The sequence below is a fragment of the Chlamydotis macqueenii genome, chromosome Z (assembly GCF_036417535.1).
Source record: "Chlamydotis macqueenii isolate bChlMac1 chromosome Z, bChlMac1.mat, whole genome shotgun sequence".
In the NCBI taxonomy this organism is placed as follows: domain Eukaryota; kingdom Metazoa; phylum Chordata; class Aves; order Otidiformes; family Otididae; genus Chlamydotis; species Chlamydotis macqueenii.
The window spans coordinates 17,698,204-17,721,075 of NC_141593.1; the positions used below are offsets into that span (position 1 = coordinate 17,698,204).

Here is a 22,872-nt window from a genome sequence, read left to right on the forward strand (position 1 = left end):
CTTGAAGAGCACTATGAAAACTGCATCTGAACTTCCATGATGTCGCATTACACTAATTTTACATGTGGCTAACATGTTCCACAGGCATGGTCCAAAAAAAAGGTTCTTGACCCTGCCCACTGGAAAATAACCCATTCTGCTCTACTTACAGCATTCAGCTTATCAGTATCTCCTTGTGTGCTACATATACTACCAGACACTCACTCATGACTATTTGCATACTGTGATAAGCAACTGATTTAAAGAAAAAAAAAAAAAATCAGTGTTGCAATTTGTTTTTTTAAAAAAACTAATTCTAGGAAAATATGGCCCTCTTGTGGCAACAGAAGGATACAGTCATTTCACAGCATCACTACCCATAAGTATATTTAAGCATATACAGAAATGCTGCAAACAATGCCAGGATAGTGATTTTCTTAAAAATATCCTATTTCCCATTCCCATTTTCCCCACAGATAAAAAAAAATCACAGACCCTGGGGAATTTTTAGGAAATTACACCTAAAATGCTGTATAGTTTCTAAATAAACACATCCCTCATGCACTGACCCTTCTAACAGAAGAGCTTTAAATCAAATGCAAGGATTACTAGCATACATTACAGAAGCTCTAAGGACAATAGAATTTTCTGTATCTTATACATTATCTTAATGTAAATACTTCAGCATTTCATAAATTCAGAGCCAAAAAAAAAAAAACCCCAACCCAAACTGTTTAGTTGTTTGCCCTCCTGAAACTCCTCCCAGCTTGATAGTGTTCATAACCTTGATGACAACAGACAAGGTTGTTTGAAGAAAGGATATTACAGATGCCTCAGAAGTAAGGGAGCGAGAGTTGAAGGATTCATTCAGCATGTGTGCACATGCTCAACAGTTTCTTGCATTTAGACAGAAGCCCCGTGACAAAGGCCAAAATTAACTTTCCTATGTTCACACCAACATCACTGGCCATGTAATGCAGCTCTTCACAGAAGCTATTTCTCAGCAGCAGATGCTAAAAGCTAACTTTTTAAAAAATTGTTTAATAGTTCTTTCTAACTCTTTATCTTGAGATCTGCAAAATTTCTGAGGTGCTAAACTTCAGTCAACTCAAATGCTCCTCCTGGACCTCAGTTTTCACAGTACTGGTCCCTCATGTTATACTTTTGTACTTTTTGTACATTTCCAACCTTTCAAAAGACATAAAAAGGCTACAATCTTTTTTAAAGCCATACAAAGTTTATTACTCAATGTTCACCACTAGCAATGTCCTTGAGGAGACACAATGCTTTGCTAGAACATCAGGCCAGCAAGTATCACCACTCTGCGCAGGAATGCCCAGCTCATCTTAATATTTAGCAGGACTAAGAAAAATCCATTTTCTCTCATCTACTTGGTATATGAAAGTTTGCTTCGAAGAAGGATCATCTCAGCGTATTCCTCCCAGTATATAACTCAACTGCCAGTTTTGTTTTAGTCTGCACATGAATACGCATGAGTCTGCACACATATGTGTGAATATTAGTATGCACCCATGACAAAAATCAAGGTTATTTCTCAGCAGTAACTGATGCATGACCAGCAAAATCACAGGCACAAAGGCAGCATCTTGATTCTGGGATAGCAAACTGCCTCCCCAGCAGAGAGGACCAAATTTGGCTACATTAAGCTGTGTTATTATTGTTCTTGGGAAGCCTAGACTTACACATATTTTTAGAAAAATCCATATGCTGCACTGCAGTGCACTGCATGGCCTCAGTTCTCTTAAGAGACTGCAGTTCAATGCCAGTAATGCACCAGAAGGGAGACACAGGAAAATTTCTGACAGGACATATATCCCTCTCATCTGTGACCAGATAAACATTACTGCTGTGCTGACGTCTGTAGGGTACCACTGCAATTACTTTAACCAAGGAAGGTTTTAGTCTATACTACTCAAATGCTTGTGAAGTAATGCCCTTCAGTCAGCAGTCTCTGCACACGGCAGCGTGTCTTATGTTGTGGGCATCTGCAGATTACCATGGATTATGTGATGTTGCTGCAAAGCTGCACAATACTAGCACTATCCCTGCTTGAAAGTTATGTCTTTTCTCGTGAGACAAGGCTAAACACACCACACAAGGTTATAATCATCTTCACAGTAATTCATTCTCTCTCTGCCACACACAACTAAATATGTAAATATAAAGGCATGTTTTAGGTGCCACTAATTTGTAAACTGCAACATACAGCACTGGAGATGATGTTGTCTTAAAATACCCTGCTTAGCTTCTTTCAAACTTATTGTTAAATATCTTCTCTGTCTTGATGACCCTTAGCTGGTTTACTGTGACCACAGCTTCATTAGCTGCCCTATATCCATTTCATTCTGCTTTTTAGAGTCACCTAACTTGTTTTCACTCATCAGATCTCAGACTGAAAGCCTTTACACACAGAGCTTTTTGGTTTACATGTGCACAGTGTCCATAATAAATTGTTTCTGGTTACTGAGTGCTATTTTTAACACAAACAAATAACAATCCCATAAACAAACAAATAAATAAATCTGAAAAAGCACTGAAACTGAAGCTACAGTACTGACTTTTCTCGAAGATCAAAAGATTAAAAAGCCATCTATGGTTATTAAGAGCAAAAGGTAGCAGCAGTCAACAATTTTGAAATTTTCTTCAGGAATTTGGGGGGATGGAGTCAGGAAAAAGTTAGCATGTCCTTTTTTATCACAGAATCTCCAAGGTTGGAAAAGACCTTCAAGATCATCAAGTCCAACCATCTATCTAACAGCACCATGTCCACTTTTATCTCACAGTATCACATAGTAATAGCTACTAGTGTGTCTGCACTAATACTTTGACGACCTGTAACAGCCTAGATTTTCACAGATTGCATTGTGCTATTCTTATCGGGAACTTTTAAAGAAGGGAACATTCCTGTTTTGTTTCAGAAATACTCAATACATAGTAAATTCCCTAATGAAGTGCCAGTGACAATGCTACTCTCTTCTCTTGTACTGTCCCACTGGGGATCCAGAGACAAGCAGGCAGCAGAATGCACCTCAGCAGGTCTGACCCTTCAGTACACTTAATGGCAGGAGGCACAGGGTCTGAAGGCTGTGCTAAGACAACAGTGAGATGTTTACACCCTCATCATCACTACTCTTGGTACTTTTCTAAGCTACCTTGTTCATTAATAGCCCTCAAGATACCCTAGCAAACAACACTAATACACAACAATGACCCAGGTGCAAGCCATCCCACCCCACAAGCTCTACGTCAGTCCAAGAGACTTCATGTATCTTTAAGATTAAAAGAAAACTCAGTCAGCCTTCTAAATAAACTTTACAACAGCAGAAAATGTTCTTCAGGATGACTAGAATCTCCCTAAGTACACATTACACATGTACTGCCGCCCTTAATTAACATTAATTTATTTAAATCCCAGGACCACCATTTATTATATTGGCTATCCCACCAGATACAAACCTAATGCTCTGTAAATGAACATGCATTAAATGTTATCAAGTTAGAAATCATTTTAACATTTCAAGATGTGACAAACATACCCGAAGAATTCTGTTCACTTTTATAACAGGAGCTTCATCATTTACTGCAGTAACTGTTACAAATATAGTTTGGGGCAAGCTTTGCTTCCACAATTCCGTGTTATTTACTATCACAGTAAAATTGTCCACAAGTTCCTCACTGTCATCATGAACATAGTAGATTAATTCTTGTTCCACCTGAAAAATAGAACAACCCGAAAAATTAAAGAGGCTGAAAGAAAATGAATGCCACATTAAAAACCCAAAAATATCCAAGTTTAGGCACGCCCCTCTGTATTTATTGCCTCAAATTTTTACGAGGTCTAAGACTTTATTTATTCTCATATCTGCTCTGTACCTCTATCTTTGTTCTGTCCACAATAGCAAGCTTTACAGCTCATCTGTCTATTCCTCCAGACAGAATATTTTAACTTGCCAATCTTGGCATTCCCCGTCCCTTGAAGGGAAAACGGAAAATACAATCCCACTATACTTACCACAATGTTCCTGGAATCTATAAACTGAACAGAGTATTAGTAGATGGTGACTTATGATACAGTTTTGCTTCTTAGAGGTAGAAGACTGAAAATTAGCTTATTATGCATATACTGGCTTTCTGTGAGCAAAGACATTACTCAATTTTTTTTTTTCCCCACTTTCCTCCTTGTTCAGTCTACACACTATTTCCTCTGGTCTTTTCAAAATGTACCCACAGTCAATCTGTCTTAGGTTTCCAGAGTATCAACAACTCTGCCTGAGTATGAGTAGCCCAGCAGTCTACTGTGATTATAGCTCACTAGTTTGCGTGACCAGTGGCTCTCAAGGAAGTGATGTGGTTCACCACAACAATGAGGCATCCTCCCTCCCCACCCTAACGACTAGCCAGCAACTGCAGAAAGATCTTCGCTACAAGACCAGGATAAAGCTCAAACTCATGCATCTTACCACCTCCCACCAAATCATCCCACTGCAGGCAAAAACTATCTTTTAGCAATACAAATAATTAACCATGACTACAGCAAAACAGATCTAAATGCATTACCTGTTTTCTGGTAAATGTGGTTAACTTCATTCCAGGCACACAAGAGTTTTCCACATATCCATGTTTTGGCTGCTCAATTAAAATAAATTCACAGTTGAGACCAGCAAAGTGTCTACTAGAAATTTTTAGATAGTCTTCCACCAGCGCTTTCGAGCCCCCTTCAACTACTGTGAAATTCTGTACTTCCAGGGGAATCATTCTGGGGATGATGTCTACATAGATGTCTATTCCACTCACTGTTTGGACACCATTGGTCACATCCAGAGAAAAATGGTCATCTAGTTGGTCAGAAACTGTCTGTACATACTGAACTTTGCCCTCGTCAACATCTTGCTGTGTGAAGCTCAAAACTGGCCTTTGGTCAGCACCAAGATAACTTTCTTCTGAGGAAAACTTCCGAATGTGTCCATGTACTGGAAGCTGTCTTACTGTGAACACAATCTCAGATGGAGAACTGTTTTCATGAACGACCTTAAATTTAAAAACATACCCCACAATTATTTAAACAGAAATGGGAGAAATTCTTAAGTTCTCTTCTGAATTTTTCATTTTCAACTTCTGGATTGTCTGCCTAATTAACTGGCATTCCTTGCTCAGGTTACATGATACATCCGCAAACTCCTAATACAATACAGTAGTACTTCAAGTAGATTTGTTAAATAATGTGGCATGAGAGTGCTTTGTAGCCCCACATTTGTAAATTTTGAAAAGGAACTTGCTGTGGAATTAACTAATAGCCTAGGCAGTGCAGACCCCTGCCTGAAATAAGGATTTCAGCAAGAGCTCCCTCAGGGTGAAAGGCTAGACACAAATAACTGGGAGGAAAACATTAAGCAAAAAGAAATGACCTCGGGTTTGTAGCTTGATGTTTTTAAAATTTTGGATGCAATCCTCAGACAGTGTTAATTGGGCTAGCTCCAAATTGAATTAAACAAAACCTTTTCTTCCTTGACATTTCCCATCAGCTCCACTAAGAATGACAGATGAACATTAAGTACAAACAATTGTCATAACTAAAACAATACACAAGTGCAGCATCTCCAAATCCTCCCCTTCTCAAGAACCAATATTTAATGGAGTCAAAGACTAAGGGCCATTTGCTTGCTAGAAATGGAAGCTTGCTAGTGTTAGTCTCCCAAGAATTCAGCATCCAGAATGCAGTCATGTTAGTGAAAACGAAAAGGAGTTAAAGAGAAGACAGAGAGACTAAAAACATTGCAATGGCTGAAAAAGAAGAAAATTTGCTACAAGATCGGAAAAATGGACAACAGTTAACTTACTTGCAGTTTTCCTTTACTGATTTTGACTGGTTTTCCTTCTTCAACTAACAGATTGTTTTTATTCACAATCCTTGGTGGCCACTGATGACTTTCCAAATATATGCGAATATGCACTTCAGCATCCAGATGGACATCTCTAGCACGGACCGTAAAGTTAAATGTGTCAAAAAGGCTGTTGCTGTTATCATGCCTGTAGGCCACATAGCCCTTTATCAGATCAAGTTGAGTAAAGGAATCCATCAATAGACTATTTACATAAATCCTTCCATATTTTGGGAAAGAGAATATCTCATATATGATCTCATCATCATTCCTGATGTCTTGGTTTGTAATAGCACTTAGGTTAGCTGTTGTAACAGTTTCCTCTTCTCCTTTTTGAACCAACAAGCCTGTATTATTTGCCAGCCTAACATAAGGATCAGAGGCATTAACTTCTAGAAGCAAAGAGGTATAGTGCTTGCCATCTGTCACAAAGAGTACAAAACGCCCAAAATCTGCACCATGGTGTATAAACAGTACTTGCTTTTGCTCCAGGTCTGCTTGTTTGAATTGGTAGAGTCTGTGCAAAGTATCATTTGTTAGCACCAAGTCTCCATTGGAAATGCCACGTCTAGTATATAGCAACTCTCCATCATAAAAATCAGAATCAGGATCATGATAGCAAAGATCTGCCAAAGTTAATAATCGCTGCCCATTTCTCACTACGTTAAATATCTTATCAATCACACGTACTGGTTTCTCATCATTCTTCAGCTGGACAGAAATGTTGAATCTAATTTCTACTGACAAAGGTTCTACTTCTGAATGAAAGTTTGCCCACTTTCCTGACTCTTCACTGGAAGCTCTGACAAGAAATTCATCGAATGCTGTCTCAGAATCATCATGCACGTACATAAGGCGCTTATCAGTTATATCTTTGCTAGTGAAAGTGGTGAGATTGTCATTACTCCTGAATGAGCCTGAAAAATTAATGAGTTTTAATTTCCCATGCTTAGGAAACTGTATAACTTTATATTGGAAAGTTTTATTATCTGGTGTTTGCACAAACAATTTTGTGCTTGTTATTAACTCTCCTTCACCTTCAGTAACAGTTAGGCCATTGTTAGTCACAATAATGTTTCTGAAATCTGATTTGACATAGACTTCAAAGTCGTATAAATTTGATTCCAGATACTTTGTAGAAATGAGGAATCTAAATGAATCACGCTTGTCTTCATGGTATCTGCTGATTAATTCATATGCCACTTTTTGATCAGTAATATCTTTCTGGCTAAAGACTGAATCTTTTTTCAAAGGCTGGTCATTAAGCAGTATTTGTCCACTCTTTGGTAGGGACAGCAATTTAAAATGAAGCTGATCTTCAGGTATTTCTAGACCCACAATCACAGCAAAAAGATTATCTGAATTCAAATACTTTTTTTTTGATTTTTCAATTTCTAGAGGAGTGTGTTTCAATAAACCATACCTTAGCCATTTCACTTTGATGGGAAATACGTGCTCTTCACTGATTCTGTTTCCTATGCTGACTTTGAATTTAAATTGGTCAGTAACATTTTCTAGCTGAATTTCTTTAAAAGTGCTACAGTATCTCACACGGCTGCGCTGAACAGAGCGCTGAGAAAAAGAGTTGACTCGCTTCCATTCCCCCCTTGAATGCTGCCTTTGGACTTCCCCAAACCGGGGTGTCTCTGTAATCTCATACCGTATCTCCAGCTCCTGCAGGTTGGCATTTGTTTCAACTGCCAGATGCCTAGGTGTGATCAGAGCTGTAACACCTTGGAGCAGTGTTATGCCTGAGTTGTTGACAACTCTGTAATCCAAAGGAACTGCCATGACCCGTAACACAACAGTGTTGCTCACTTTCTCACCATCACTCGCCCTCAGAACAATCCTTGAGTTCTTGACTCCCGTGTGGACAAAGAAAACAGTGCCTTTTCTTAAGTCCTCGTTAGAAAAAGTAGTGATAGCTTGTCCAGGATGCTTCGAATTTTCTAAAAATCCTGCATCTGCATTCAGATTTCCAAGTACTGAAAGACTGAGATCCATAGGATCCGTATCCTTATCTAGAACTTTTATCAGATCACTAGTCAAACGCTTCTTTGAGTGCTCTAAGAGAAGTAGCAAGTTTCCCTCAGGAAGTGTGATCTCAGGCGCATCATTTACTGGAGTGACAGTAATGCTAAACACATGCTGCTCATTTCCTTGCAAATATGGAGGCACAATCTTCTCACTGCTAGTAGTAACAGAGAAATTAAAATAATCATAAGTGTCCTCAGAGCCATCATGGACATAAAGAATCTTCTCTTGCCACACATCCTGCATAGTAAATATATTTACCTCCTGTGCTGGTTCAACATCTAGTTTCAAGTCTCCATGAGAGGGTGGTTCCTTTATTTCAAAAATAATTTGTGATTGATGAATCCCTAATTTCCGAAAGTCCAAGTTGACTTTAATATGTTTAGATTCAAGTGAAGCTTGTCCACCCTCTAACACAATTAAGTTACTCAAAACTAAAAGGTGGCTTTTGTCTTCCTCGCCCAGTGAGACAGAGCTTTCAGGAGAAACAGCAAACGTTGGGGCTGCTTTCACAGTAGGGTTCTTTACAGCCATGTCTAAAGAAAGATTTGCATTAAAAGCACTTGCTGTTTCACATCCAGCTGAAATGTCCTTAGTTACCAGAACATTTGTCAGTGATTTCTTTTTGGAATTGGCTTTCAGATCTTTTAAGCAACCTTTGAAGGACCCTCCCCTAGCATATTTCCCAGACACTGAAGTTAGCTCTAACTTAATCACTTCTGATCGTGTGCTGTCATCTACACCACCTACAAAGAGAGACCCCTTCAGAAGTGGCAGCTTGCTGTGAGGAGGCAATGATTTTTTCACAGTTTCTTCATCCAATGTCAGCTGCAAATATTCTGCAGTAAATGTCAGTTTGATGTAGTGCCAATTACTATCATTGACGGACCTACGAGAGAAAAGCTGGGTTCTACTTTTACGTTTTCCAGCATAGGCTTTAATTAATCCATCTTCCATTTCCATTGCAATGAAATCTCCTGCTTGCCCAGGATGGTAAAGCAGCAAGCCCCGCGGAGCTGAGGTTTGCAATGTATACTCCAAGGTTCCCTCATCATCAACATTCCATGATGGAAAAGAAACATAGGATCTGGAACTGAAGAAACTAATGGGCTCATCTTCACCTGCAAAGAATTCATCACTGCATCCCACCGAAACTTCATGGACGTTTTTAAAGCCAGGAGAAGGTCTCAGAGGCATCAGAATGTCTAGCTGATTGAACGACACATCATCGATACATCCTCGGAAACTGGGCAGTGCTCCAACAAGGTAGTGAACCTCAAGTTTACTAGTACCACCTACGTAGAATCCATGATCAATATTTAATTCATAGAGATTTCCAGGCATTTTTGCACTACTTCTGTCATGTTTATCAATTACCAATGTGACATTATCATGTTCATGATGTAGTTCAACCAGGTGCCAAGCTAAATCATTCAGCTGAGATCTTTGCTGAGACTGCAGAAATCGTTCCCCCACGCCAAAGTTAATTCTCAGCTGCAAGAGACAGAATTTTAACTATCAAAATCCAAAGCGGTATTTTTCACAATCATATATTAATATATCATTAATAGATTAGTTGTTCATATTAAGTATGTAACTTACAAAATATAATTGAACAAATAAAATCCCACTAAAATTTTGTGTAGGTTCACTTGCTATCATAGGTATGACTTGAATAATTGCAGAAGAGGTAATGGACTCCTCTGCAGTTCTGCTAGGACCAAAAACTCCCAAGAACCCAAGTGACAACGATCTTTCAAGAACTTACCTTGCAGAAAAACTATTATTCAGATACAAACATTGTCTATGATGCTAACAACATCAAATCTCAAATTTTGCCCTCTGAACCTCATACTTCGAGCATAATTATCTTGATTTTAAGATCTAGAGACTCAAAGGTTTACAGAGATAACTTTAATAACTATCATTGTAAGAAATAAATACCATATTTTGAAATTATAAATTATATTATGTCATTTTTCTGTTTTTTTAAACATAAACTTTGAGAATTGTTAGAGACAACAGCTTAAGGGAAAATCACTAAACAATACAGGCTATACATATCTTTTAGCTACAGTTATAAACCATACCTGTACATTTCCTGAGCGTAGCTCTATTAAACAATAATCCTTCTTCCCAGCTGCAAGAAAAAGCAGTCCATGTGGCTTGCTTGTTCGAAACCGCAACTGTAAGGATGTCTGAGAGGATACTTCTGCCATGTTCAACTCCACAAAGCTATCACCATAAAATGATACTGAAAGAAAAAAAAAGGAAAATAAGCAGGAGATCTCATCACACACACAAAATAACCCCTCTTTTTCTTATCTAAAGCTAAATATATATGTATATATAATTTACATTAATTCTCCATATAATTATGTCTGAATGAAAATAGATCTCAGATATCAAATTCATCAGTCCAAGAAACTGGTTGAGCGACCAACAGCCATAACAGTACGGATAAGGATTGAATATAGCCCAGTATTCTAGCTCCAACAGTGATGACCGGAATTATAAGAACATATTTAATACTTTCCTTCAAATACTCTTCTAATTATTTTTTTTTGCTTCAGGTGTTTTTCTGAGCCAGTCACAGTCAGTCTATTTTGTAACTGCCAAAGGATTTCTCTCTGACATACTCCTCTAGTTTTTCTTTGGAAAAATCTTACAACATGCTTTTACACCTCCATCAAAGACATCCCTCTCATCCCTAATGAGAAGACCTACAAGTCTCCTGACATCTGCGTGATTCTTTCATACCTTCTCGTCCATCTGTTTTCCAGGCACAAGTGTCCTCTTGTTTCACGTATACAGCTGTCCAATATCCCTGATGCCCTGCTGCCCAGCCACTCAGTTCTGTACAGGCCTCCTGCAATCCTTCACTCTCTTCTCCCTTCTTTACTGCCTTGGAGAATATTAACACCAGCAAACTTTCTCATATGACTACTCACTGTCTTTACCACCCCTGTTATTACTACACTGAACAGCACAGATCCCAAGACCAAATCCTCAAAAACTCTGCTGGTAACTTCCCTGCTACACAAAAAAAAAAAAAGAAAAAAAAAATCATTTAACCCTGCTCCTATCTTTTAATCCATTACTTAATATACAAAGATCTGCATTCCTGTCTGATGGCTGCTCAAAAGCCTTTGATGTCAATTAAATCTTACCAAAAGTCTTTTGGGAATCTAAATCTTAGACACCTTTCCCATACCCATCAAGAAACCCTCAAGAGGTTTGTACAGCAGAACTTATCTTTAAAGAAACCCTGCTGACGCTTCCCAAGTTGATCCTACTTACTTCTGTGACTTTTATCCTTTGTTACAGTATCTCTAACTCTGAATGGTATGGATGTCAGGTTTACAGTCCTCTGGTCATTCTTGTTTTAAACACTGGCACAAAATTTCTCACCTTCCAGGCTTCAGGTACCCAGAGAGTTTAAAGCATGAGATCAGATATTACCCTTAGCAAGTAAGCAATTTCATCCCTGAGATTTTTTTAGGTCAACTCCTCTTGGTCCCTGCCTAAAAAAAGGAATTCCAGTTTGGGAATCTTCCCAACTAGCAGTAAATACCATCTAATTTAGCTTCTCTGCAGTATCCATGTGCTTTCTGGGTGCTTCTTTTATACTTATAACTTAATCAACTGGCTGCAGGGTTTTTGTTCTTAATGTATTTAAGAAGGATTTAGTAAAAGCCTTGATTCCTTCAGCTAGTTGATCCTTGACTTTTTTTTTTCCCCAGGCCTGTCTATTTTCACATTATATTTCTCAGGGCTTATGATGCTTTCAGCTGTGTTTGGACATAACTCTTTAAGGACGTCACCAGTTAAATATTTATTTTGCTGCTTTTAGCTTTTCTGAGAAAACTTTCTCATTTTAACACAGTTATTTTTTTAAAGTAAGCATAACTGCAGAGGACTTTTGAGGTTTAACTGTTCCTGTCTCTACATTAGCTGTCCCTCTGCTAAATCTCAGACACTCTGATGACCCTTAAAAAGTATGGCTTTAACTCAGACTCTAAACTGGATTCTGCACATTACACAGTATTAAATCAAAGATCTCCTTAACCAGCTGTTTCATGAAACAATCACTAATAGTATCTAAAAATTTACTCTTGTATACACAAAAATTCTAGGTGCCTTTCACAAGAATAAGATTTCCGCAAATCCCACAGCCAAAAGCTATGTAATAGTGTGTTATACTAAGTACGCAGAAAAACACAGGAAAGATTTTAGATTACTGAAGTACACATATTTCTTGCAAAGGAAGAGTAACCACTGTGCATAGAAAAACTGGTTCCAAGTTGAAGAAAAAGGAATTCTTCACCACCAGTTTACTTCCAGCAAAAAATAAGCTTTCATCGAATAGCTCTAATATACCTTACAGGTATTCCATAAAATCTATACAGTAAGACAACCAATGCCATTTGTTGTATACAACAACGGGGAGACCTGATAGCGGTCTTCCAGTACCTCAAGGGGGCCTACAGGAAAGACAGGGAGAGACTGTTCAGTAGAGCCTGTTGTGACAGGACAAGAGGGAGGCAGATTTAGATTAGATGTTAGGAAAAAAATTTTTACACTTGAGGGTTGTAGAACACTGGCACAGGTTGCCCAGAGAGGTGGTGGATGCCCCATCCCTGGAAACGTTCAAGGCCAGGTTGGACAGGGCCCTGAGCAACCTGATCTGGTTGGAGATGTCCCTGCTCCTTGCAGGGGGGTTGGACTAGATGGCCTTTGAAGGTCCCTTCCAACCTTAACCATTCTATGGTTGTACGATTCTGTGATACAGAAATGTTATTACCGTGGAGTGGTAATACAGATCAACCTCCCTTTTAAAGCAAGTATTGGTGTAATAGAACTACAGACAGACCCCCAATATAAGTGCTGATTAAATTTTACTAATAAGCCAGGAAACAGGTTAAATGTTTATGATTTTTATATTATAGTAAATTCCTATTATGGCAATGGCTAGGACTGTCACTGTTCTATCTACTGTACAGATGGACTACAGGAGATTATCCCTACCCCCAGTAACATGGGTAAGGGAGAGGAGTTCCCTGACTATCTCAGCAAATGAGGCACTGACATACCGTCTTCCTGAAGACCACAGGAAGCATAACTTAGCTGTCTGAAATAATCTGTCTTAATCAAAAGGTTACTCCATTTCCTTCAGCCATTGTAGAAACATCAGAATATCTATATAATGTTGTGGGTACAAGAAGGTTCCACTTTGAGAAGACAGACCCTTCTCCTCACCGTGCTGAGACTCTACGAAGCAGTTATATTTGTTTCACTACATTACATCCTAGTGATCCTACAGAACTGGCAAGTAAGAGATTTCATTATAATTTTATCAGTGAAGTTCCTCAGAAATTATTCCTCAAAAGCTTTCACAGATGTTAATGCCGTGAAAGTTTCTCTATGACCACTGTAACACAGCCCCCAAATTTCACTGGTGAATTTCTGAATCAAAATTAATGACTGCTGATGGAACTTGAGAATAACTTTTAAAGTCATCAAATTCTCATTAGACTCAAGTATGTGGGAAAAAACATGGGATTTTGGCTGAAGTAATTGAGCAGAAAGATTAAATTATTGATGGATTACTGAGTGCAATTTAGAATAACTAGAAATGAATTTGCACAGTCAATGTTTTGCGGTGTGCCACTGGGAAACAGTTTGGTGCTTATACTAAATTTCCTGGAAAAGAAAAAAGAAATACACATTAAAGCTTTTGCCTTCCATAAAACACTTCAGAGTCAGAATCCATCACTGAAGGTGGGGCAGGAAACTCAACATCAGCCTAGGCACTGATCCAGCAGTAAATGAGATCTTGGGCCAAGACCACCTTCAGTGCCTTGACATGATTTCTGCTTCAGTACCCACCAAACTGAGCAGTATGTTATTATAGTACAGGAATCAAGTTCCTCTAGAGCAGACACTTTTGGAATGATTGCTGGCTGAAACAATCTTATGAGTGACCTCAAAATGAACCTAGTGACACAACTTTTGAAAAGGGGACATTTTGTCCTGGACCATCTGATGTCAAATCATACTACTATGGAAAGTAAGTGAAGTTCAACCATCAATACCAGCCTTGAAGCTCCCTTGCTACTGGAACAGGTGAATTCAGCATATAATATACGTAGTGATTCCTTTGGATTGACTAGGCAATCTATTCTGTAATCACTCTGTGCCTCAAAGGGAAAACATGGGTAGAAGCAGCTAAGGATAATAACCAGATCTGCATCAGATGTAACATCCCTTCATGGACAAAGCTACACCAAGGCTCAAAAAAATAGAGGCATAATCACTTGGGATGCCAATTTGAAGACCTGTTTAACCTGAGTTACTGGCTAATTTGTGATCTCTACCTCTCTTCTTTCTCCCTTAGAGACAACCCTCAACTCTGACTAGAAATACCACATTGGGGCTATAAACCTCTCCTGATTTTTCCATCATAACAGCTAACATTTATATGGGAAGTGTAAATTTTGATAATTTTCTTTCAAGTAAATTTACGGAAAATTCCTGACCAGCTCTGTCCACATCTTTCTTAGAAGTAACCACGAGAAACCACAACAGGCACAGCAAAAGCCTTCATAATCACAGAGCCAAAGGTTCTTCACTCGTCATCTAGTGGTGGCATTAGGCTGGCATTTACCCTTTTGTTCAGCTTTCACTCTCTACGGTTAAAAACATCACCAAATTCTACAAACAGCTACATCTATTTCTCTTAGTTTCTGTACTCAAAGCTTAAAGCAATAAAAGCCTTGTCTATTCTCCATTGCCAAAACTAACAACCCCAGAAATGTATCTACAAGAAACAAAACTCAGACTCACTACAGTTATCACAAGCTATCCACATCCATACAACAACAAAATCAAGACTAAACAGCTAACTGAAAGAATGGATTTATTTCTTTTTTCTCTTTTTTCTGTCAGTATTTCTCATTTCAGACTAGATTATGTGTCTTCTCAGCAATCCACAGGGATCACAAGGAAGAACAGTGATCTTGGAATAACAATTCCACACTCACTTCTTAATTGGAAGTAATTTAATGCAGACTTCACATCTGCTCAACTCCTTTTGGTCTCCACTGTGGATAGGAAACAGCCAAAGCTCCACATATCTCAACCCTTTCCTTCTTTGGATCCCTTTTACACCTTCCTTCCAAAGAAAGTAATATGGAAAGGCTTTCCCTACTGTGCCTGAACCAGTAACCCAGAAAGACTTTTACACTCATGTAATCCACAAAGGTTTTTGCATTTTCGCCAGACGAAAAAGAGAAGAGGGATATTTTATCAGATCACTTCCCTGCCCCTAATATCTACCCTTTCACATGAAAAAAAAAACAAACCATAATTTGATCTTCAAGCAGAAGGAAAAAAAATGCCACACTTGTGGCAGTAAGAGAGTATTTGGACAATGTTTTTGTCTTCAAAATGTTCAGGAGGTACCAGTGCCAGGACCTTTTAAAGGTAATGCTTTAGCCAGAAGCCTATCATGTAAGGAAAATCAATGCTGATAACACTTAATTGTCAGACATCTTTAATCCTTCTGATGTAGACAAAAACATTTGTCTACTTTTCATACCTAATATATTGATCTTCTGTTTTCAACACTACAATAAATGTCATAATGAGGCCACAGAATTACTGCCGCTCAGACAAAATGTTCCCATGTAACCTGCTAATTTTCTGTGAAAGCAGCTATATATGACTTGCTTTATGGGGGCCAGAGCCTGCACTCTATTATACTACCTAGTCATAAAAATAAAATCATAACAGTAAAGGATTGAGTCTAACATCGCCCATGTATTTTCAGTAGGATCCTCTCCAAACTCCAGAACTCAAGAAGCCATCCCAGCAGGTGTTAGCTTCTTTGCTGTCTGCTGCAAGGTCAAAAGTCACTTCTGTGTCACAGTAACTCCTCAGCTGAGAGCACAGTCCTTGCACTGGCCTCACTAATAATCTGTATCAGGGAGCTCTACAGACTGGCTGCATAAAAAGGAAGTAAAAGAAAGAGGGAAAAAATTGCATTCACTCATTTCAAATCTGCCATCTTACCATCTACTGTTGTCATGTGGTGCACTGGTATCTAGGAGCCCCAAATACAGAGAGAAGGTCCTTATCTTCTACATGTTCGATGCACATCCTTCCCAAGATACTCCAACTGTACAATGTCCCTTCAAGAAAATAATGTTACTTATCTTTCTATGTGAAAAACACAAAGTCAAAATAAAGGCTAATTCATCTGTCCTAACAGCACACTCAGACAAAGTGCAACAAGCACATAGAACCTCAGTTGTGATGGTGAGGTACTGGCTTCATCACCTCTACTGTATCTAGAGACAACACCTGTTTTAGTTACTATAATGAACAAGCTTCCCATTGTCCAGCTGAGACTTGCACCTTGAAGATTTGTCCCCTGCAGCTCGTTCACAAAAGCATAAGAGGAACAGAAATCAACCAGCACAGGTAGCTCAGATAAATCCTAATCTTCCAGATGATAGTGGTTTTCCACCTGTCTGTTGACAAATTTCCATATGTTTTTGACTCTCTATTATTTTGAATGTTCAAGTAGAAGCTCTGGCTAAGAAGGCAGCCTGTTTCTCCCCATGCTCCTTTTGTAGAGCAGATCTTTTCAGACCAATATTAGACTACTAAGCACATTCTGTGAGAACTCACTTCAGAGCTGCAGAGAAACAAAAGTGGTATAACTTCGTCCACTCTCTCTGCCTTTCTCTGTCCATTCTCAAAACAGAGCAGTTGTTCTTCATACTAACACATTTCTTTTGTATTACCAAGTCTTTCTGGGTGTTCCAGGGAGAGGTGGAGGGGCTGTGCAACCTACAGATGAAGGCAGGTTTCCACATAGCAAAAATACTTCAAGGCTATATAAAAGTACAGCTTGAAGCCTCATGAAGCACCCTCATGCACTAGATGCTAGGCAAACAATGAAAGATGCCTTGAGTCCCAGATAGCTCCTGCTGGAACTATGATAAAATATGCAGGTCCCAGCTTTGCTCCCCGAAACCACAGGAAAAACAGCAGACAACCTCCAACATAAATATAATAGGAAGACTGTCCCTTGGGATAGGATTTGAGTGATGGAAGCAAGTGTTCAGAGACTACTAATACCAAATATAAATAAGTTGTTGTGATATTAATAACTTTTTAAAGTCTTGTTTATTCTGATTGTACAGCACAAGTGCAGACAGTGTGAAAGAGTACCAAATTCCAGCTACCCAATGTAACAAGCTTTTAACATTGACAGAAAAAAAGGCAGAATGGGGGATTAAAGAATACACTTGCAATCAGCGTGCGGACTCACATTCTGCACTATAAACATGCTTAGAGCTGTCTCACAGAACCAAACCATTTCTCTAGTTCCTTCCAGCTAACAGAGCTTTGCACTCAGGTCCAAGACTTCACCTGTTGCACCACCAGAAGAGCTGTCAGTCCTTTCCAATGTGAATTCTCTAGTGTGCTCTACAAATACTGACTCTGTTCCTACAAAAGTTTGTAGCTTTAGCATGTTTCAGTTTTATTGCTGCGGAACTTTGCTGGAACCATTTATCAGAACAACTGAGACATGCTGCAAGTATTTGTTCTGAAATGTTGTGATTTGTACATTTCTTTCCCTATCTAGTTGTATTTCCTTCTTTCACCTTGAATCTGCCAGTAATAGATCTGAAACCATTACAACTATAGGAAAATCTTACCTTCAGAGTAGATAAAAATCACAGAATCACAGAAGCTGGAAAAGACCTTTAAGAACATAAAGTCCAACCACTAATCTAGCACTGCCAAGTCAACCACTAAACCATGTCCCTAAGCGCCACATCTACACATTTTTCAAGTACCCTTTGGGATGTTAACTCAGCCACCTCCCTGGGCAGACTGTTCCAATGCTTGACAACCGTTTTGGGAAAGAAATTTTTCCTAATACTCAATCTAAACCTCCTCTGGCACAACTTGAGGCCATTTCCTCTCATCCTATCACTTTTTACTTGGGAAAAGAGACCAACACCCACCTCACTACAACCTCCTTTCAGGTAGCTGTAGAGAGTGATAAGGTCTCATCTCAGCCTCCTTTTCTCTAGACTAAATAATCCCAGACCCCTCAGATGCTCCTCATAAGACTTGTGCTCCAGACCCTTCACCAGCTTCATTGCTCTTCTCTGGACACGCTCCAGTACCTCAATGTCTTTCTTGTAGTGAGGGGCCCAAAACTGAACACAGTATTCAAGGTGCAGCCTCACCAGTGCCGAGTACAGGAGCACAATCACTCCCCTACTCCCAGCTAGCGACGCTGTTCCTGATACAAGCCAGGATGCCATTGGCCTTCCTGGCCACCTGGGCACACTGCTGACTCATATTCAGCCTGCTGTCGACCAACGCCCCCAGGTTCTTTTCCACCAGGCGGCTTTCCAGTCACTCTTCCCCAAGCCTGTAGCGTTGTGTGGGGTTGTTCTGACCCAAGGGCAGGACCCAGCACTTGGCCTTGTTGAATCTCATACATTTGGCCTCGGCCCATAGATTCAGCCTGTCCAGATCCCACTGCAGAGCCTTCCTACCCTCAAGGAGATCAACATTCCCACACAACTTGGTGTTATCTGCAGACTGACTGAGGGTGCACTCAATCCCCTCATCCAGATCATTGATAAAGATACTAAACAGGAGCTAGCCCCAGCACTGAGCCCTGGGGAACACTGCTTGTGACCAGCCGCCAGCTGGACTTAACTGCACTCACCCCAACTCCCTGGGCCCGGCCACCCATGAGCAGTCAGTTTCTCCAGGAAAATGCTGTGGGAAATGGTGTCAAAGTCTTTACTAAAGTCTAGGCAGACAACATCCACAGCCTTTCCCTCATCCAGTAAGCAAGTCACTTTGTCATAGAAGGAGATCACATTAGTCAAGCAGGGCTTACCATAAACCCATGCTGACTGGGCCTGGAGAAATAGATACTGGGTTCTAGCACTCACATAGAATTACTTAAGGAATAATTAATTTAATCTAAAGCTTCTGAAATAAACTTTTCCAAGCGGTATGAAAAAGATGCTGTGAAGATACGATAAGAAGAATAATTCACTATATGAAGGTGTCCTAACTGAAAAATAGTTATTTCAGGCAAAATATCTTACATGGCTAACAATTTATTCAAATTTTGGAAAGGTCTGCTTATACTCTATAGTACATCAGTTATAAAAATCACTATTTATTAAAATATAATAGAAATAGTAAAAGAAGTTGCCATAGGTTTCATGGAGTTGTCAGGAGCTGCATGTTCTAGAAATAAAGATGATCAGTTCTGGTGATTCAAAGCTCAAGTAAACTAGAAGTTAGAAAAATAAAATTTAACAGCAATTACTTTCTTAAAGTAATTTTCATATATGCTTTTTTTTTTGCTTCTGAACAGTAGTGAAGAATCAGACAGGTAGCTGATTTTTCTCAAGTTTCTGACTGAAATCTGACCTTATGTTAGAAAACCTTACCGTTTGTGTGACTGCCCATTAAAACTAGATTGAATGGGCTTTAAATTACTAACTGGAACTTCATGAGCATGACGAAATGAAGATTGCTCTTACACAGGTGTAACCTGATGCTGATGACAGTCCTATCTTTTACAATGAATCTCAAAGCCTCTCTCTTTTTCTGGGGGAGGAAAAAGTGAATTGCCTTTCAGTCTGACTCAGCAGCAACTACTAATATTCACCTGGGGGGAAACACCTTCAGAAAATACACCCTAATAAATAAAAATGCACTCATGGCTTCTTCTTTTTCTCTGTTACAGCTAGATGGAACCACTTTTTGAATGTTCCTTTTTTAACTCAGTACTTGCTGCATCACAGATATGATCAAATGCAACTGGTGAGATTGAAAAGCACCACCAGTGCCACAGGATACCGTAGGTAACATGGTTTGCTTACGAATGTTACACTCTCCACAACACAGTGCTGGTACTTCACAGAACAGGACTTTGATTAATGAAGCTTTGCTACAAGGACAAAGAGCAGAAATAATGCAGCAGAATGACAGAAAGAAAACAGAACCAAACCAGGATACTTCATAATGAAAAAATATTACTTCCAGCTTTATCCTTTATCTAAGCTGGCAGCAGATGACATCAACAGCACATAAGAGGCACACAAAAAATGGAAGGCTAATGTAACCATCAGTCAAAAGTGAATTATCAAGGTTGATTCACACTTTTCTCAGTGTAGCATTTACAGTGAGATTTTGTAGGTAAATCAAACACTATGAGAGTCTGTAAGCCTCTTAACACCTAATTTCAGTTCACTGCCTCTAAGAAGCTTTAGAGCTTTTTATTCCTTCAAGCCTTTGACTGGTTTTCCAGTCTTTGTGGCCAGGCACAGATCAGCTTGAAGGCAGCTCAGCTGGAGCATCCTGCACTGCTGCACCTAACTCAGCACAAGCAGCAGGCTGCATTGCTCATGTCTCTGCCTTGCAGTTTGGAAATGTACCCTGGCTCTGGCTTTGCCTTGCATTGGTTGCAACACCGTGGACAGAGGACGTTTACCACAAGAGCAAGGCACAAAGTGGTTTGTCAGTTTCACGTTTTCAAAGCAGTATTGCTTGGCCTAACATTACTGCCAGCAAAATCAATGACAAAAACCTTCATCATGACATTTAAGACAACACTACTATTACTAGACAAATTTCAGTGTCAATCATATCTCCCTGACATCCATGACAGCTCTGAGACATATCTATGACAACATACATATAAAAAAATCCTCCCCTCTACCCTGCATGCAGGCTTTTTGTTCATAAACCGGTGAGACCACCACTTAGAGCTCCACATCTTGAAATTCTCTTGCGGAAAGACAAGAGAGAGCTGTATTTCATTTGTAATATCTGAAATTGATCCTATACGAAAAACTACCAATTCAGCCTTCATTAACCTCTGAAGAACTGAAAACTATTTTTTAAAGTTACAATTCAGCATTAGAAGTTCGTTTCTAACTAGTTGTCTCATCTAGTGAAAACAGCCCCCATATAATCACAGAAACTGATGAGATACTCAAGGTATCTAAAGAAAGCAATTCTAGCAATTGGTTCGTGTTACATGGAACTGCAGAGTATGAAGAAACACACTTCTGCAACTGCCTGCTGGTCCATTATTTTAAAAGGTATTTAACTAATGAACTTGATTACCAGTCTTTGATGGTCTAATTGTACTTTACTTGAAGAGGTATTACAAGAAGAAAAAGGCATTTCCAGCTCAAGTTTTTGGCTGATTCAATGGTTTTGGTGACTTGCCCAAGACCTGCACCTGAACATGCATCACCATCCATGAGAGCTGCAAGCCCTTGGCATGTCTGAAAACTCTGACATAAGACAGCTGAATCTAGATGCTAAAAAGAAAGATGCCTGCAGTTGCCAGCTGACACTTAAATGTTGGGACTGCTAATTCATATGCATGCCAAAGCAGGGGAAGGAATTACACCGAATACTCTTGCACATGCCTTAGAGCTTTCCTCGTGATGTATTACAACTATGACTGTAAAAAAAAAAAAAAGGAGCGGTTCATCCACGCGGTGGGGATTTTGTTTTAATTAGGTAGTCTAGCTATGTCAAGTCCCACTATCTCCGCTGTAGGAGGGGAAACGGGCACTGGCCCAAACATCAGCTGGCGGGCTCGGCCTTCACTTTAAAGGCAGCAGACAGCTACACCTCCACGCCTGCCGTCCCGGCCAGCAGTGCGGCCGCTTCCCGCAGAGCCCGCCGAGAGCGGCCACGCACCAGCACCCCCCGCAGCCCGCCTGCCGCCCAGCTCCGCCCCGCAGCCCGGCGGCTCCCGCCCCACGCCGAGGGGCTGCGGCTGCTGTCGGGCCTCACCCGCCGCGGGCCGGGCCCACGGCGCTCCCCGCCGCCCTCCGCCGAGCCAGGGCAGCGGGGCACCCTCCGGGCGGGCCGTTTCCTTTGGCGGGGCCGCCGACAAAAAAAAGCCCGCTTCAGCGCTCAGGCGAGCCCCACCGGGGGCCGTCAGCGGCAGCCCCGGCCCGGCCAGCGGCGCCTGTCCTCACCGCGCCGGGGGCTGCCGGTCAGTCAGCGCCGGGCCGCCCCTTCCCCCGTCCGGCTCGCAGGTGCCTTCCGGCCGCCCGGCCCGCAGGCCAGCGGCGTCTCCCGCCATGGCGGCGGCCAGCGGGCAGCCCTACCTGCGACAGCCGGCCGGCTGGCCGCCAGCAGCAGCGCCAGCAGCAGAGCGGCGGGCACGCCGGGCCCCCGCCCGCCCGCCATAGCCGCTGCCGCGGCGGGGCCGGAGCCGCGGCCCGACCGGGCACCAGCAGCACCCCCGGCGGCGGGGCCGGGGCGGAGCGTGGCCCTGGCGAGCAGCGGGAGCCTGTCACCGTCTTGCGGCTACCGCGGGGGCCAGCGGCCCGGCGCTCCCCGCCCGCTGCCCCAGGACGGCCCCCTCTCTCCCTCCCCCCTTCCCTTCTCACAGCGTCCCGCCCCCCTCTCCAGCAACACCGAGCTGGAACACGGGACGGGGCAGCGCATCCGCCCGCCGCCCGGGGCCGCCCCTCGCGGGGAGCAGCAGGCACCCAGATCTCCCCGCGGCGTGTAGGGCGGCGGGCCCAGGCGTCGTGGTTCGGTTAGCCAGGCGTGACCAGGGCGCTCAGAGTTTTGTCTCTCACAGATCTTAACAACCTCCGAGGACGGACACTCCAGAGCGTCCCTGGGCCACCTCCCCCCAGGGACAGGCTCAAAGCTCTCTCCTGAGGGCTGTGGTTTTGTCTTTGCGCCGGACAGGAACTGCCCGGGTGTCGTTTGTAGCTTTTGTCAGTCGTTCACCCACTGTAGGCCCTGTGGGGTGTCCTGCCCGTCAGCAGGAGGCTGCTTCCAGGTGCCCCCAAAGCCTTCCCGTCTCCCGGCTGGAGCAGCCCCGTTCTCCATAGTATCTGCTTACTGTGCATAAAAAAAA

At 41.3% G+C, this 22,872-nt stretch overlaps 1 protein-coding gene across 1 annotated transcript in view; it reads right to left on the bottom strand.

The window, feature by feature from the left end:
• The window catches only part of LOC104481597 (chondroitin sulfate proteoglycan 4-like), a 41,166-nt gene extending 18,964 nt beyond the window's left edge, over positions 1-22,202 (bottom strand). Inside the window, exons 1-5 of the mRNA XM_086771241.1 lie at positions 22,106-22,202; positions 10,004-10,167; positions 5,838-9,407; positions 4,558-5,028; positions 3,537-3,713 (exon numbers count right to left, since the gene is read on the bottom strand). Of these exons, the coding sequence (XP_086627367.1) occupies positions 3,537-3,713; positions 4,558-5,028; positions 5,838-9,407; positions 10,004-10,167; positions 22,106-22,187 (4,464 nt within the window). The 5' untranslated portion in view covers positions 22,188-22,202. The remainder of the gene's footprint in view (positions 1-3,536; positions 3,714-4,557; positions 5,029-5,837; positions 9,408-10,003; positions 10,168-22,105) is intronic.
• Positions 22,203-22,872: the final 670 nt, after the last annotated feature.